This window comes from Arctopsyche grandis, chromosome 10 (genome assembly GCF_051622035.1).
Source record: "Arctopsyche grandis isolate Sample6627 chromosome 10, ASM5162203v2, whole genome shotgun sequence".
In the NCBI taxonomy this organism is placed as follows: domain Eukaryota; kingdom Metazoa; phylum Arthropoda; class Insecta; order Trichoptera; family Hydropsychidae; genus Arctopsyche; species Arctopsyche grandis.
In genome coordinates this window covers 9,099,744-9,117,381 of record NC_135364.1, presented here as the reverse complement: position 1 = coordinate 9,117,381, position 17,638 = coordinate 9,099,744, and the positions used below count along the sequence as shown (strand labels likewise).

The following is a 17,638-nucleotide window of genomic DNA, read 5'->3' as shown; positions in this document are numbered from 1 at the left end:
GATGGGTTTGTATTATTACTATGAAATGTATTCGAAATTCTCCGACATACGGACTTATTTTATAATTAATTAAGTTCTTCGCTTGGTCGTTTTCCTTTCAAAACCTTACTTTATTTTGTTAGAATTTGCTAGTGTATGATCAGCTTACAAGTGCATCGTCAATAAGCTTTCCGGTTAGTAATTCCATTGTATCCGGTGCATTATGCAACGCATCCAAGTGAAAATACATCCAAGTACATACACACGATACAAATGCATACGTATTGTACTAGTTCTCTTTTGTTCGAACGCTGCAAATATGTGCAGTAAATAGTATCAACGAGTAGGTACATAGTAATATAGTCTTGCGATTAGGGCACAATAAAAAAACGGTGCGTTATGATCATCATTGAAGATTTTCCCGACGTAATCATGACCATGTTTCATTTTTAATAAGCTGTCCCGTAAAACCTTATCCGACCATGAGGAGAACAAATTACTCGGAAGCGTTGCATTATTTCATTACTGCACATTCATCGTCGTGTGTACATAGTATATTGCGAAAGTGCGAATGTGTATAGCACCGGAACCCTATTTTGTTGAGATAAATTGTGTTGCATGCAGTGGAAACTGCGCGACTAGGGGTTTCCCGACCTTTTTGATTTATTTCCGAAAAAAAAAACGACTTTATCATCATTATATTTGAGTTGTATTGTTTTCATGATGTAAGGAGGTATTATATTATTTATTTATAGAAAAAAATATACTAAAAATAATTCGGAACTCAAGGTTCAAAAGATTGACTTCTATTTTATCTGAATGTGACCTCAGATATTATTGAAATTTTGATAAAATTGGTGGATCAATGATTACCAAGACAGTTGTGAAGTATCCGCGAATCGCATTGCACATCAATCATGCTGATTGCACTGTGTGTCATCGTTCTTTTACTTTACGCTCTTCACAATTACTTGTACAACAATGAAAAGGCTAAGATTTTCAATAAAATACCAGGGCCGAGGATTTTGCCAGTGTTTGGAAATGCTTTAGATTTCTTCGCCAAACAAGGTAATATTTGTTATTTGATTGTTTTTTAATTTTAATCTCGTTAATTTAATGTGTTTGAATTGCAGTTCCTATATTTTATCAAGTGAGAGGTACAATCAATCAATTCAAAGGGATCTTTAGGGTTTGGATCTTCCACATACCTGCTCTGAATATAAACAATCCGCATGATATTGAGGTATTTATTTTTCAATTATTTTGTTTTGTTTTTATTTTATGATTGCTCTTAAATCGCATTAAGGCGATTTGATTGAGAATCTTATCTTACATTTCTACAGTGATTATATTTTTGATATAAATTCATAATAATATTGATAAAAACACAGATTCACTTTGTATAACCACGATAAAAATATAATTAAAAAAAATATACTTTAAATAGTTGTCATTCTGATATGATCTAATCTTTTTACATACCTCCTTTACGTTTCACTTACGATTACAATTCAGGAAAAAGTTTGCCTCTTATCCGATCGTTTTCATACTTTGCCATATTGCTCATTTTGGTAATCAATATAAGTAAATGGATCCTCCGTCATTAAGATGGTACAAAAATATCGTGTAAGACGCGTTTGATATCTGCCCGGCGAGATAGTCGTTGACGTTTATCCATCGTTTGTTTATTAGTTTTAAACATAGATGCCGGTAGTAAAATAAAATTATTGTTTTTATTCAAAATAATAATTTTATATACAAATTATAGAAGAGGTATGTTTTTAAAAAACTTTTTTTAAATGTATTTTTTTTAATATCCTTGAACTTAAAATCGGAATTGTTTAGTCAAACTTATGAGCCCTCATAAAATACTCAGTAACTTTAAATGCTTATATGTATCAGTTAATTTGACGGTTACCTCATAAGTTGTGAAGTTCTATTGTGCGTAATGAATTATATTATACTTAATAAAATGATTTTTTAAATCTAAAATCACAATAGTTCTCTGACCGAGCTGATAAATTTATTGACCAAATAAAATCAATAAGTGATTAAAAATTTAGTTATCTTTTATGAGCTTCGCTCGCGACCATGTTAGTATTGAATAGTAGTCTTAATGTATTTTAATATAATTTTTCAATTTAATATTTTAATATTTTTAGTCTGTATTAAGCAGTCAGAAACACATAACGAAAAATCGAATTTACGCTTTCATTCATCCTTGGTTACAAGAAGGACTTTTGACGAGCAAAGGTAATCATTTCTCTCGAAATTCAATTCTGTGCAGATTATGCATGACTAAAAATACTCAAATTGGATGTTTCAGGACAGAAATGGCAACAGCGCAGAAAGATATTAACACCAGCATTTCATTTCAACATTTTAAAACAATTTTGTACCATTTTCGTGGAGCAAAGCGATCGATTAGTTGAACTGTTGCACAAAACCAAAGGCGAACCAGTAGACGTATTTCCGTTCATTACAGATTTTGCGTTGCATTCGATATGCGGTACTTTATTAACATAATTTACACGTACATACATTTGTAAAACCTCGATATAACGGACAAACAGGCGACAGGCAGGTAGTAGCAAAGGGGCTGTTTTTAGATGTATAGAACTTTAAGATGAAATGAAACACATATACATCGTGATAATGGACACGGTGCTGGCTTTATTGAAAGATAATGTTATGCTATTAGTGTTAAAATATGATTTCGGGCATATGGGTGCTGCGGCTGGTTCGAATAAAGCGCAATCTGGTCCAGTTTTCTAGGGCCGTGTACCGGCAATAACGTGGCGAAGGCTTCCAAGTCATCCATCGTCTCTGGTTTATCGGAGTAGACTAGCGACTTCACATTTCGCCACAGAAAATAATCCAAAGGTCAAATCACATAATCTTGGAGGCCAATTCATGATCGTAAGATTGTTGAACCATGATTTTCGAAATAAATTTGCACAATTTGCAAGCATTGTCATGACGTTAGTTTATTCATGGTGAAATGGCAAACCAAACTGAGAACAAATCTGTTGCCACCTGTCAAATTGGTTGTATCTCGAAAAAGTGTTACCCATTCGAAAAACAACCATGTAAAAAATACACCTTTATAATTGTCTGGCACGCATTAAAACTGCTGCAGCAATAACATTAAGGGTTGGGCCGCACCGTGCGACTTGCGAGCGACTTGCGAGCAACTTGGATGAGGGCGACCCGAACAATGCATGCAGGTAGATGGGACACGCTACACCCGTCAACTTGTTTGTCGCACACGTTTCCATACATTTCCATACGTGTCGCGGAACTAGTCGGCCGACAAAGTTGCACGGTGCGGCCCGGCCTTTAGGCTGCGCGCATACAATAGACTTGTTGTTGAGTGAGATCGGTTCAGATTACCAGAAAGAGATCCCGATATTATTATTAAATATAAATATTTTAGATGAAAAGTCGACTTTGAGTGTTTAGGATGCTTTTAAAAATTTTCACATTTGATCGGAAACTTTGTCCGTTTTCGAGGTTTTACTGTATTATATTATCAAGTGATTGATTAAAAATTTGAGTTTTATTTTGAGTAGAAACTGCTATGGGTACCAATTTGGGATCGACGAAAGGAATCGTCATGCAGTATAAAAAAGCAATTTACGATATTGGAGAGATTTTGGTCCACCGTTTCATTAGGGTGTGGCTGCATCCACCGGCAATATTCAACTTAACTCCGTCTGGTTGGAAGCAGAGTAAACTATTAAAAATATTGCATGGATTTACGACTAATGTGATTAGGGAGAGGCGACAGGAGCGAATCCTCTCGGGGAATAAGTTCGTAGCTGAAGATTTCACCGAGGAGGCTACTAAAGGTTTGAAGAAGAGGTTGGCCATGTTGGATTTATTACTATCGGCCGAGTCCGAGGGCACTATAGATGAAAAGGGAATACGAGAAGAAGTCGACACGTTCATGTTTGAAGTATGTACCGTTTTTATTGTGGACAAAATTGTATAATATATAAGATGAGTCTTTCATAAGCTGAATATTATATGTATATAACATACATAAATGTCGATGATTTGTAACGTGAGTTCGGAATAGTATTTTGAGATAAAGGTAGGTGTAAAAGGCCAAGGATTGAATTACATATTAAAATGGAAATTCAACATAAAATACAGCTGAGCCAGAGCTAGAGTTTAGTTTTTGAAATATTTATATTTATCTTTATATTAATGTAATATATTTCAGAGTTTTTTTGTGTTTTTAATGCTTTCTGAATTGCTTATTTTATATTAAACTTCCAATGTTTTAATGTTATTATAATATTCTAATGCTAATTATGCGCCGATGTGTTGGCTTTTTAGTTACCAAGCCAATTGGTTAATTTAGGCACATTTCAGAAAAATATTTTTTTATAACGTGCTTATTTTAATATAAAACTAATTTAACCCACTGACGGCAGACAAGTCAAAAAATCGCACAAACGGGCTAAATTTTAAGGTCTCAAAATATTGTTAAAAAATGAACAATATGCTTTCGCTATGTTATGGTTGCCTGAAAGTTTTTGGTCTTCGAATTGAATTTGGCAAAAAAAAAAAATTTGTTCGAGAAAATATTCTCAAGAGTGCTTGAATTTTTAATATTTATCTGTATACGTCTGCTAACAAATCTCTCGGTCAACGAGCAGTTTAAAGGTCCATTTATATCTATAAAGTAAATGTCTGTAGACGCACGCGGTGGAAATATCTTTAGTACATTGTCTATGGACTTGTTTATACACGTTTATAACTTGTATGAATTCAGCTATATAAAATACACCAATGATATGCTCTATAGGGGTCTACGTGACTTGACAGAATGTTAAATTACAGAAAACGCATATATCAGAATGCAAAAATCGAAAATCGAAAGATCTTAAGTCAAAAGATAAAAAAATGGTGCATGGTAAACGGTACATACTCACGTACATACTCACTTAATTTGCGCGAGCAGGATACAACAGGAACAAGAGGAACATGCCTTTCCTCCCGTGTTAATGTGCGCGCGCAGAATACGGGAGGAAAAGCATGTTCCTCTTGTTCCTGTTGTATCCTGCTCGCGCAAATTAAGTGAGTATGTACCGTTTACCATGCACCATTTTTTTTTTATCTTTTGACTTAAGATCTTTCGATTTTCGATTTTTGCATTCTGATATTTGCGTTTTCTGTAATTTAACATTCTGTCAAATCACGGAGACCGGCTCTATAGATATATACAATATGTAATGTATGTAGGACAATATTTTACAAAAGTATTTTTTGTGATATGAGTTCAAATTATCCAATGTTTATCATCATCATCATTCACATCCATTCACCATCCACTGCTAGACAAAGGCCTCTCCAACGTGCTTCCATTCGACTTTGTTTTGGGCAGCTCTCATCCATCTCCTCGCACAATTTTTTTCTGATTTCATCAACCCATCTCCCCTGTGGCCTTCCTCTTACATTCTTTCGGGTACCGTTCGAGCACATTTTTCGTCCATCTATCGTTCGTTTTTTCCATCTACGTGACCTGCCCATTTCCATTTCAATCTCTTTACTCTTAATGCATTAGTTCATTTTTTGACATACCTCTTATTTTTAATATTTTCGAAATTTAATCGCAATGCGGAATTCATTTTTTTAACCTTGTGTTGTTAGTGCATATCTATGAGTATATAAAAAATTGTTTTATTACAATAATAGGTTTGAATTAATAATATTTTTGGATTATGATGTATGTATTTGGCATTGATCATCCTATCAGCAGTGATAGGGAAGCCGAGGCCAATATTGTTTATATTTTTCTAATAAATTTAGTTGATAATTTAAACAAATATAAATTTAGGGTCACGATACGACAACGATGGCAATATCGTTCTGTCTGATGCTGCTGGCCAACAATCCCGAGGCTCAAAAGTTGGCCGCGGAGGAAATCAACGAAATTCTAGGCGAGTCCAACGCGCAAGTCACAATTGACGATTTGAACAAAATGCGCTACTTGGAGAGGTGCATAAAAGAGGCTTTGAGGCTTTATCCGAGCGTGCCGTTTATAGGCAGGGAAATCTTGGAAGATTTACAATTGAGTGAGTGCGATCATTGTTTTATATTACATAATATTATGCAGGGGTTTCGCGCGGCAGGGGTGTCGAGAGCTCGTTTGTTATTTTCGCATGTGTGTTTTCAGGGGATTATGTGGTGCCGGCGGGCACGTCATGCAATATTCATATATTCGATTTGCACAGGGACCCCGTCATTTATCCCAATCCGGAAAAATTCGATCCGGACAGGTTTTTGCCGGAAAATTCAGCAAAGAGGCATCCGTTCGCATATGTGCCCTTCAGCGCTGGACCTCGGAATTGCATAGGTATTTCTGTTGTTTCTTTTTTTCACCCAACCGTTCGATTTTTCAGTTGGGCTTATGGTTTACATAACTGTAATTGATCGATCTCAAAACTCATCAATAAATTTTTAATATACATATATAGTATGTGCATGTATGTATGAATGTATTACATACATATGCATGTATGTGATTCTGCAATTTTTCGGAAAATACACTTAATCTATAGGGAGTTTTGTTTCATTTAAATAATTGGAGAGGTAGGGGGGGGGGGGGGGCTACTGTTATCTTTGGGGCCATTCTTGCCCGATCGTATCTTACCATTGTTTTGTTAAACAAGAAATAATGGCATTTAAAGCAATTTTCGGAAGGAAATTTGTTTATTTTCATATAAATTTTCACCTGTGGCGTTTTTATACGTAAATAAGATAAATATTTTATAAGAAATTACAATGGCACGTGAATGGTAGAATTATTTAATTAATTAATTGAAATGATGGTATAATTTAAAGGGGTCAGTATTACTGGAATTAAAAGCTTTTGTTCATTTATTATGTTCGCAATACGACAGTCTATTTTAATAGGTATTGATCCAATGATCATTATCTATTTTACACTTTTTACAGTATTTATAATAACAAAATAAAAATTTCAAAAACCTATTTACAATTCTTACAGTTCATAATACATTTTATATACATACTCGTATATATTTTTACCATGGTGCCATTATAGACAGTCCCAAAGCGACATCTATGGTTTTAAACGTGTGCATTAAACGTGTGTTTATAAACTTATCGATTATAAATTTGAAATTATATTTAAATAGTGGTGACAGATAGTTGGTAGGTTGGGTTGACGTACTATTGGTTGAATGGACACTTGGCCGACGGACACATGGCCGAACGAGCACTTGGCCGAAAGGGACAGTAGGCTGATAGACATTTGGCCGAACGGACGGAAATTCAGCCGAATGAAATTTTTAATTGCTCAAATTTATCAAAAATTTAAAATGTTAATGATGTCGAGGTGATTTCTGAATAATTTATCTGTTTTCAGTTAGTTTCGAGTAATTTCGATACGCAGTCGGTCAAACATACGTCGGCTAAGTGTCCGTTTGGCCAAATGTCCGTTCGGCTAAGCTTCTGTCTAACGTCCGTCGTCCAATTTTCCATTCACGCACGGTTGGTAGGTTGGTTGTAAATTTGTTGAGGAACCGTTTCCACAATAAAATCCGATAAATTGGCAAACTCTGATAGGAAACGATCGACTTAGAATCATGTGGTAGCACTGCGGAAATACTCCGAATAAATTATTTTCAAACAAGGTCAAACCAAAGTGACTAGCTTTAACGCAACTACTGAGCTATAATACCAAATACTATATTAGCAAATAGTGTTTTAGTCATTTGTGTTTACTTATATTATACCTGAAGGGAATAGACATCTAGTTGTAATCACGGAGATTCAATGGAGACGAAATGCAATTTTGCAGCTTTAATATCTTGGAGCCTCATTACAGTATTATTTTTATCATGATCGCATCTTGTGTATGTATGTACATATTTACATGTAATATTGAGTATTAATTTAAAATATTATATTTTAATTTAATATAGTTTGTAATAGGGCGTATATTAAATTTTCGTTCTGAACAACTCGTTTTATTTCCACTACAGCAATTGATGAAAGCGCTTTGTCTGAAAATCTCTATTGAAAATACATCTCAGATATGAATGTTTTCAAACAATAGACACTACCATTCATTTCTTTTATTTAATAAACGAAAAAAGTTCCTTTTTAAAGGTGTGCTTGTATTATGTCTACGAATTTCGTGATCACAAGTTAAATGGCAAAAATATTTATGTACATATTATATAATACATTTTTAAATTCATAATAAAAAAATGAAACTTTCTGAAATTATGAAAAGTTAGAAAGCAAGTGTTTGAATTGAATAGTAATTAATGCAAACGATATTTTTTTAGGTCAGAAATTTGCAATTTTGGAAGAAAAAGCTGTGATATCGGCCATTTTGCGGAATTTCAAATTAGAACCAGTGACTCGTCCTAACGACATTATCTTCTCACTCGACATCGTCCTGAGATCCAGAGATCCCGTCAAAGTTAAATTCGTATCAAAAAAATAATGTAACATATGATAAATAATAATCGTAAGTGAAAATTGTAAATATATATTTTTTCAACATTTTCAACGCAGTTTTTTAAAAGTTTATCCTACAAATCGAGACAAAGTGAGAGGGATTATGGAGAGTCGAAAGAAAAAATTGAAATTATTTGATATAAAAAGCTTTGACTTCACCCTGTTTCGGTGAGCTTTTGTCCTATGATTAATGGAATGTCCCCATGTGCGAATATGGAAGCATTAAATTATTAAAAAAAATGTATGTATAAGCGTGCGATGCGATGGCGACGGGCAACAACAGTCTTTTTAATTACACGGTTTATTTTATGCGATATCATCAAAACGTAATTATTTTAAAGGATACTTTTTAAGCTGGGAGATAAATTGCCCAGCCTGTCCTTTCGTAACAGTCTGAAGGAAATGCGTTCGCACGTGCCCTTACCCATTCCCTCTATTTTTCCCTTTGTTCTTTGTTAAAACGAAAACGAAAATTATCACTGCCCAACAGACCAGAAGTTGTATTATTAATAAGGGCGAATGTCTACACGCGTTTTCTTTCCATATTTTTTTTGTTTGTATATTTGTCGTATTTATCTTTAAATTTATTTACTATTCCTATTTGAGCCATTATTCCGTTTTGAGCGGGACGCCACTGCCCTGGAGTAAACACCATTCGGATGCGATTAAATTGTTCGTAACGAATGGCTCATAAAAAACATACTTATTATTGTGAATAAATCATTTTTTATGCTTCGGTATTTAATGTACGAAATTATTGCTCTATATTTGTGACTGCGTCGGGGATACATAGGTGTTCGCGAACTTATCCGACGTACATATTTATTATGTTTGAGCGGGAAACTTCAATTTATTATAATGTACGTGTCATGTTTATGGAATAGTTTCGTACATTAATATAATGCGTTATAAATGAGAAATATCTCTCGTGGGATTGTTAGCGGTTTGGCGGTTTTGCGGCAATGCTCGCGCGTACATAAAGTAACTCTGGTGTTCACACGCTAAGCGTTTATTGCCGTGTTATGAATGCTGTAATTATTTCAGGCAAATTAAAATCAGCATTTAATACTATCATGCCTATTATCTATTCAGAAAATGATGTTGTGCTCGTAAAAAATTACATTACTTACATTTGTCCGATTCTTATCAATATGCGGGGCTAAATCTGATTCAAACTATTGTCGCGTAGGCGTGGGTGGAGGATCCAAATGAAAGGCCAAAGTCGCTTCACAGCATTTATTGGTGATTGAGGAGATACACGCACCGCCAGTGTCTTGATATCGCCTAAGTATCCGTTTATAAAAGACAGGTCACTCCCTGCATCTTTGACGTCCGGTTACTTCCCCATATTTTATTCACGTACCTGGATATGCAGTCCCACACTTTCGCGTTGTCAGTTCTAAGAATTCTAGTGGGAAGTGGCTGGGTGCCGTTACCGACCGCTAAGTCCATCCATTGTTTAGCCTACTTGCACTTTGTCTGGAGATAATCCTCGAAAACCGATTATAATGATCGCAAGAAAGCGACGTCTCACGCTCGTTCAGATTCTGGGAAATAGTGATGCCTAATACGAGGGTCTCCTTTGTTGCCCTCGAAACCACTTAAACCGCCTGATAATGCCGATTGCGGCGTATGTTACAATATCAATGGAATGAACGATAGTTATTAGTCAAATACATAATTTAAAAATACACACATACATATGTACATGTATACCAGTGAACTGAAAAGACTGCTTCTATTTATGCTATACAGCAGCGCACGTTCAGACAAGTTTTGTCCAAGTGCAAGGCAAAATCGAAAATTTAAAAAGTTTTTGAAGGAATTTTCAAAGCCGAAGGTACGTATACATATTGTAGAGTAGGCAAAGAGGCGCCGGCGGTTAATTAAATTCAGAGATTATACGCCGGCTTAAGTGTAGTCGGAAGTAGACAATGGAGACCCCTGGATTAGGCCGAGTGGCATCCTCGGTAGTTCCCTGAATCCGGATGAAAGCGTGAGACTGCGTAATTGAGACTGAGACCGTACCTGACTAAACAATAGGTAAACAAACGGGTTGAGGACGTCACAGTGAGCAACATGTCCTTTAAAAGGAAGTACACGACTTATTCTGGGGTTTTATTCTGGAACGAGTGCTGGCTACGCGTGGACTTCCTTAATCACCGAATAAATGCTGTGAAGCGACTTTGGTCTTTTATTTGGATCCTCCACTCTCCCCTACGCAACAATATTATAACTTTTTCTTATACTCCACTCCAAAGTATTGCACGGAAAAGACTACTATTATTAATACTATACAGCAGCAACACGTTCGGACTTGTTTGGATCGAGTGTGATGCAAAATCGGCTTACATGTACATATGTATGTACATTACAGAGTGCGTCGATACGACACAAGCAATCGACAAGTCAATATTGTCACAATATGACGTTTCTGAAAATTTTCATATGCGCATACACACTTTATTTAGTACGCGTGCACTCGCTACTATGACGTGACGTCTGGCTCGAATTTTCTCACAGCGGCCAAAGAAAACTGGTTCTGCTTGATACGTTGACATGCACTTCTGTATAATATGAATATATTTTGTCGGCTACTGCTGTTACATCTACGCCGTCATGTACGCATTACGAAACATATGAACGTGTCCATATAGAATGTCCCGAAGAATACTCATACTGCTGTTAATTTGCAGTTTCCAGCATGTGTTGTGCCAGTATAAATAGACCTTAGATTCTGTCCGTTGGTGCTGGTACGCCTCAACATCAAAGTGCCCTAATGGCCATCCGATGTTCATTCATAGATTTGTTGGAGTATCTCTTGCTACGGAAAATTTCGTAGACAGAATGAGTTTCCTTATGTTAAAAATGTATGAAAGTCCCGTAAATTACCCTAATAAATGGAAGTATTCCTAATTCCAATGATGTTCACAAGGAAGACAATAATTGTCACAACGATGAATCTTTTTTGTAAAACAGCAACTCTGTTAGTATTTTTATATCTGAAAGATACTTTTAGTTTCTTGTTTGAATAGTGTTGTACCTGATGAAATGTCATCGCATGGGTTTTGTCATATTAAGTTATTAAATTAAAAGAAATGTGTCGGTTCTGTGTTCGATCCGAACGCGGTCGAATCTTTTTCAAATACCTTTTAAATTGGTATGGTTCACGGCATCGAAAGTCGAAAGATCGAAAAGTAAATATCGGAAAGCAAAGATCGAAAAGAATGTATGCATGGTAAACGGTACTATGTATATATAATATACATACATATATCAGTGGCTTGCGGTGAAATTCTCTCTCTTTTTGTCGTACAGCCTTGCTTAATGTGCGCTGGCAGGATACGGGAGGAAAAGCCTGTTCGTCTTGTATCCTGCTCGCGTAAATTAAGTGAGGCTGTACGACGGGGGAACAGAGAGTTTTACCGCACGCCATTGATATACATATATATGTATACTACCCGCTCTTCATATGTATGCATGGTAAACGAACATTTTCTATTTTTCGACTTTCGCTGCGGTGACGGTCACCGCTTTTAAATATATTTAATTTAAAAAAAATGGTAAAATATACCTACCTACCTACATGTAAACAATATAAAACACCAATAGACAATATAATTAATTAAACAAATTTTCAATAGATGGCGGTAATCGCGCAGAGACTTAGCGCCGTCTATAAATGCCTAGCGGAAACATTGGTAACAATCAGTATATATATAAGTTTTTTTCTTTTGTTATTACGTATATTCGTATACGTTTTGGCGGTGGCTTAGCTGTAATTATTATAGTACAACGAATCTAAACGACTATTATAGTACGACGGGCGTTATCTCAGACCGAAACAAAGACACACAGAATAGCGATATTATACCTTTACTATTGTAGGGCCCGTTGATTTCAACGGGTGGTTTCGAAAAGAAATTGAAACTCGAATAAAAATAAAGTTAAAGATATGGATTCGACTGGTTTCGGAAAGACAAAGGCACAAAAAAATGAAAATTATGAAAAAAATGAAAAATATGAAAAAAATGAAAAATATGAAAAATATGAAAAAAATGAAAAAAAAATGAAAAAACTGAAAATAATGAAAAAACTGAAATCGGAAATTCTTATGAAATCGGAAACCGATTTCATAAGAAATCGGAAATCGAAAAAGATTGTCGACGAAAGCCGAAGATACGCGAATGATTGGTTCCCCATACTTCTATAGGATAATCGAATATTAAGTAATTTTAGAGCGTTTTTTCTGTCGAGGCTGTAGTTGAAATGGCTAGCGACCTGTTCTGGGCGAGGGGGCCTTAGTTCGATTCCGTGATTTGGAATTAATTTTATTTTTCAAATATCGCTAAAATATAAATTAATTTCAATAATTTCAATTAAAAATATATATTTAATTGTTTTATATGAAAAGAAAAAAAATGTTTCAAAACCTCGCTAAATGAAATTATTAAAATTACGTATTTTTATATGGCGAGAAGGAATATTTCAATTAATGTTTAAAAAAAAAAGGCGAAATGAAAAATTGGATTTGGCGTGATGTCCGAGACCATTAGCTCAATTTAGACCCATATTCAGGCTATTTGGGGTGATCGGTTCGAGTCGCGACAAAATCGTCTCGTCGAAAAATGAATTAATCGATTTTTATCGATTCGTTCATTATGTTCGGCGAGAGTTAGTACACACACACAGACAGATTACCGTCTTTATATATATGATGATGTGTATGATATAGTAAATCGATGATTCTAACACTCTTGAGTGCGCTAATGTCGGTAGGTTGCCCCGATTTTATTGGACGTTGGCGAAATTTGCGAAACGATATCAACATCGAAGGGCAGATGATGTGTAGGTGTGGCGTTTGGACCGGATCCAAACTTGTTAACAATATCGCGTCCGCAACAAACATGTCCGTAATTTGTGGTGCTATGGGAGGCCGCGAGACGCCCCAGAGTCCACCCCTGCTGTCGTCGGGGGTGGGCCGGATTCCGATACAGTAATTAATCCGGACCCGGCAATTAACGAATGTCTGAAATGCAAACAGCCCCCCTTCCCCACCCCGGCCCCCAGATGTGGAAACGTTGCCGAAGCTTGTCGCCGCTTATTAGCAACCGGGATTTGCTTAGCAGGCTAACACGACCCACGACAAAGTATGTGACGTTTTCCCAACAAGTTTTGGGAAAACGTCAATTAAAATTTTTCAATTAAAATTTTTCATCGCAACCTATTGAATGATCAGTATAGAAAAACATGAAACTATAACTATACATAAGAAATTAATGAAATATAAAATTATTCATACAAAATTTATCAATTCCATCTGTTTGTTTGTGGAATCGCTATTAGACATGACACACATGACATAAGCCAGCAGTATGGCTTAATAGTAGCGTATATGTTTAGCAGCAAGTGATCAGTGGGTTCGATCCGCTATGCTGCTGGTTAGATTTGGGGGCTTTGTGACTCCAAATCGATCGTTTCTTATCAGAGTTTGCCAATTTTATCTGATCATTGTTGAAACGGTTCCTTAAAATTGGCAAAAATCATCTTTCCTGCTGTCACAAATCTCCTATTTATTACAAACCTCCTTTACGTTTCACTTACGATTACAATTCAGAGGACTTTTTATCTCTTATCCGATCGTTTTTTGTATGTACAATACAATTTGTAAAAATTATGTACAAAATTTAAATCCATAGATGTCTCAATGAATAATTAATTTATAAATTGTTATTTCGTGTTCTTCAGCTTCTGGAAATACAGTGATTTATGTAATAATAAAATACTGCATTATTTGTAATTAATTGTCCAGGAAGGCGCATTGGGATTTTCCTGTCAAGCCTTTCTGGTATATATACATACATACATATATATGTAAAATAAAATAAAATACGATATTTTATTATTTTTATTATATACATATATACGAGGAAGGCATATAACAGGTAAACCCCAATGCGTCTTCCTGGCCAATTACAAACAATACAGCATTTTAATGACATAAGTCGCTGAATTACCAGACACTGAAAAACTCGAAATTAACGAAACATGTATGAATTTTAATCCTCTACATAAATTTTATTGTACATTAATCATACTCAAACAGTGGTGGCATGGTAGGTAGGATGGGTTTTAGCCAATCAGAAATATTGGCAAACTCTGATAGGAAACGATTGACTTTTTTCAAATATCTATTAAATATAGTTAATTTAATATTTATACTTGATTGTTTAAATATGAAAAGAGGAAAAAAAATACCTACATATAAACAATACAAATTACTAATAGAAAAATTAATTAATTAAATAAATTTTCAATAGATGGCGCTAAATTCTCTGAGACTTAACGGCGTCTATTACGTTTTGATGGCATTGTTTTAGCTGTATATATGTACATATGTCGAATCGAAACGACTATTATAGTACGGCGAGCGTTATCTCAGATACACAGACACACAGAATAGCGATATTATATACATACATATGTACATAAATATGTACATATATGATGATTTGGAAATTTGAATTTTCTTTTATCAGATTCAATATTGAAAAATTATATAATATTAGATCGCTCATAAAATATTTATAATTGACCGCAATCAATTCAAAGCATCTGATTTATGATTGAATAATATTTTGGGTTACGATTAATCGTTGCCCAATCGGATGTAACGATAAATCTAAAGGCTATTATTTATTATTTTTATCGAAATACTGAATACTCAAAACCAACTCTATAAGCGTAATCAAATTTTAATTTACAACAGAAAGTATTGAAGAAAGTTATCTCGCTCTCTATTAAATATAGTACTTATTTTTCATTAAATTCGAAGCGCTGACAATACGCAAGAAAACAAGAACTTTCTATATAAAAGCGATGATAATTTAAAACTTGTTTCCTCGCTTTTTGTTTGAAGTACATATTATCGAAAACATTCTTTAAAGATTTGTTCGGTAAAAAGTTCCCAATTTATGTAAAATATTACGTTTTTTTAACAAGCATATTATATACACATGTTTTTATGTAGACAGAAAATGTATACTTCATAATACAATTTAAATAATATATTGCATTTATAATAAATACGTGTTTTAAATTGAAAACCGATTTATTTCATATTAAACACAATGCCAATGGTGGTTCGTATTTGAAATTGAATATTAAATGTACATACATATTGTACACCAAACTGTAATATAATATTCGAAATTGTTTTCCCAGCATAGTAACGAGCCTTAGAATAATTATAATTTCACATCACACAACCGATAATTTGCATAAACAATTAAACGTTAAAACAAACCCATTCCGATTCGATTCGATACACATATAAATAGTGTCTATACATTTATACGCATTTATTTATTAAAAAAAAAGGCAATACAAGGAAAAGACAAATTGAGGTAACGATAAAAAAGAAAGAAATTAAATTACTTCGAGAACCTTAACGTAACAGAACGTCTACATATAAAAAAAAATGCAAAAAGAAAGACGAAATAAAACAGTGTATGTGTGTATATGTTGAAATTATATAAGGTTGCGCCGCTAAACTTGTCATGCCTTCTAAAGAGCCTGATATTTAGCCGTTGATTTATAGGAAAGAGTTTTTGTCTCTACGTCGAGTAATAAGGGGAAGCGAAAAAAAAACTTAAGTAAAATGTCCGCTTGGGAAAAGTCTTATCTACTTCTCCTTCAGTGAAAACAATATGTTTCTTTGTTAAAGTCCCATTATTGTGTAATATACGTACGTACAAGTACGTTCCGCAACTAAAGCGTACCAAACACTCGAAACAACTGATTTACATGCACGCCGGCACCAATTACGTCTAAATAATAATAATAAGCCGCGCTAATATTGCATGTGTGCAAAATTAAAAATAATAAAGGGGCATAAATAATGCGACACATGGGTGCTGGAATGCGAGGACGACACAGTAGTCTGAACATGGAATGTTGCATGCTAGGTGTTACACGTGCGGGTTGTAAATCAAATACATGGGTGTGATAAATTGCGTGGGTTGCAGATATCATCAAAAGGGGGGAAGCACTGGATTACCCGCAAGCAATCGAGATACCGGTATAACTTGTAGATGAATAAGGTCCTTAGCGATTTACAGTGAGATAACGAGGAAAGACAGGAAGCGGAACACATGGGTGAGAAGTATGACAAGGGTAGTGGACATATTGGATAGAGTAAGGAGATTGAAATGGCAATGGGTGGGCCACGTCGCTAGAAGAATGGACGGAAGGTGGACAAAAGAAGGGCTAGAATGGTACCCGAGAGAATGCAAAAGGATAAAAGGAAGACCGCAGGGAAGATGGGTAGACGAAATTAGGAAAATGTGTGGAGTGAGATGGATGAGAGTTGCGCAAAACAGAGACGACTGGAAGCGTGTTGGAGAGGCTTTCATCCAGCAGTGGATGGTGAGCGGTTGTAGATATTTTATTTTATTACATCAATTAATCATGCACACTCGCGTAATAGATTGCTCCAAAGTGACGAGTGTGCTAAACAGATTAAGACTCAAGAAATTAAATATATTTTTTTAATACATAATTATTACATAAATCGAAATCATACATGACATCTATGGTCAGACATTGCAAACAACGTATACAATACTATTTTTTATTTTTATTTTATTTTATTAATTGAAAAATCAACAGACAGGATGTACATAGATATGTATAAAAAAACAAATAGTAAATAAATAATATATGTAACATCCGAGTCCAATAATAGATTTTTACAAAAATGAAAAAGATAAATATGAGGAAAAAAAATTAAAAAGTAAAGAATAAAGGCATGACAAAATATGTAGAACATTGCATCAATAACATTTTCATGTAACAATACGAATATATGTATATACATACAATAAACATCCGCAGAGACATATATGGAGAGAAACCTGTGATATAACACAATAACTCAAGATTTCGCGGGAGAAATGGGGAGGGAAAGCCAATTTTGCAGGCATCGTTTCATTGAAAATCAGAAAAATTGGCAAACTCTGATAAGAAATGACCGACTTGGTTTCAAACCAAGGCCTAGCCAGCAGCAACCAGTGTGACTCAAACTCACAACCACACTGATCATAGCAAGACATGCTAACCACTAGTACATGCTGCTGGTTAATGAAAATGATGA

The 17,638-nt window shown here is 34.7% G+C and overlaps 1 protein-coding gene across 1 annotated transcript; it reads left to right on the top strand.

Annotated features, from left to right (window-relative positions):
* Positions 1-838: 838 nt before the first annotated feature.
* LOC143917821 (cytochrome P450 4C1-like) lies at positions 839-8,596 on the top strand. Its single transcript, XM_077439414.1, has 8 exons — positions 839-1,047; positions 1,113-1,222; positions 2,142-2,232; positions 2,306-2,488; positions 3,552-3,937; positions 5,828-6,065; positions 6,167-6,346; positions 8,310-8,596. The coding sequence occupies exons 1-8, from the start codon at positions 897-899 to the stop codon at positions 8,468-8,470; spliced, it is 1,500 nt and encodes a 499-aa protein (XP_077295540.1). The 5' UTR covers positions 839-896; the 3' UTR covers positions 8,471-8,596.
* Positions 8,597-17,638: the final 9,042 nt, after the last annotated feature.

What these genes read in the sequence shown, in the direction of transcription:
- LOC143917821 (XM_077439414.1), top strand. Translation starts at nt 897, where the DNA reads ATGCTGATTGCACTGTGTGTCATCGTTCTTTTACTTTACGCTCTTCAC. An exon ending in AGATTTCTTCGCCAAACAAG is followed by an intron (nt 1,048 to 1,112) that starts GTAATATTTGTT and finishes TTTGAATTGCAG; the next exon opens with TTCCTATATTTTATCAAGTG. An exon ending in TGCGTTGCATTCGATATGCG is followed by an intron (nt 2,489 to 3,551) that starts GTACTTTATTAA and finishes TATTTTGAGTAG; the next exon opens with AAACTGCTATGGGTACCAAT.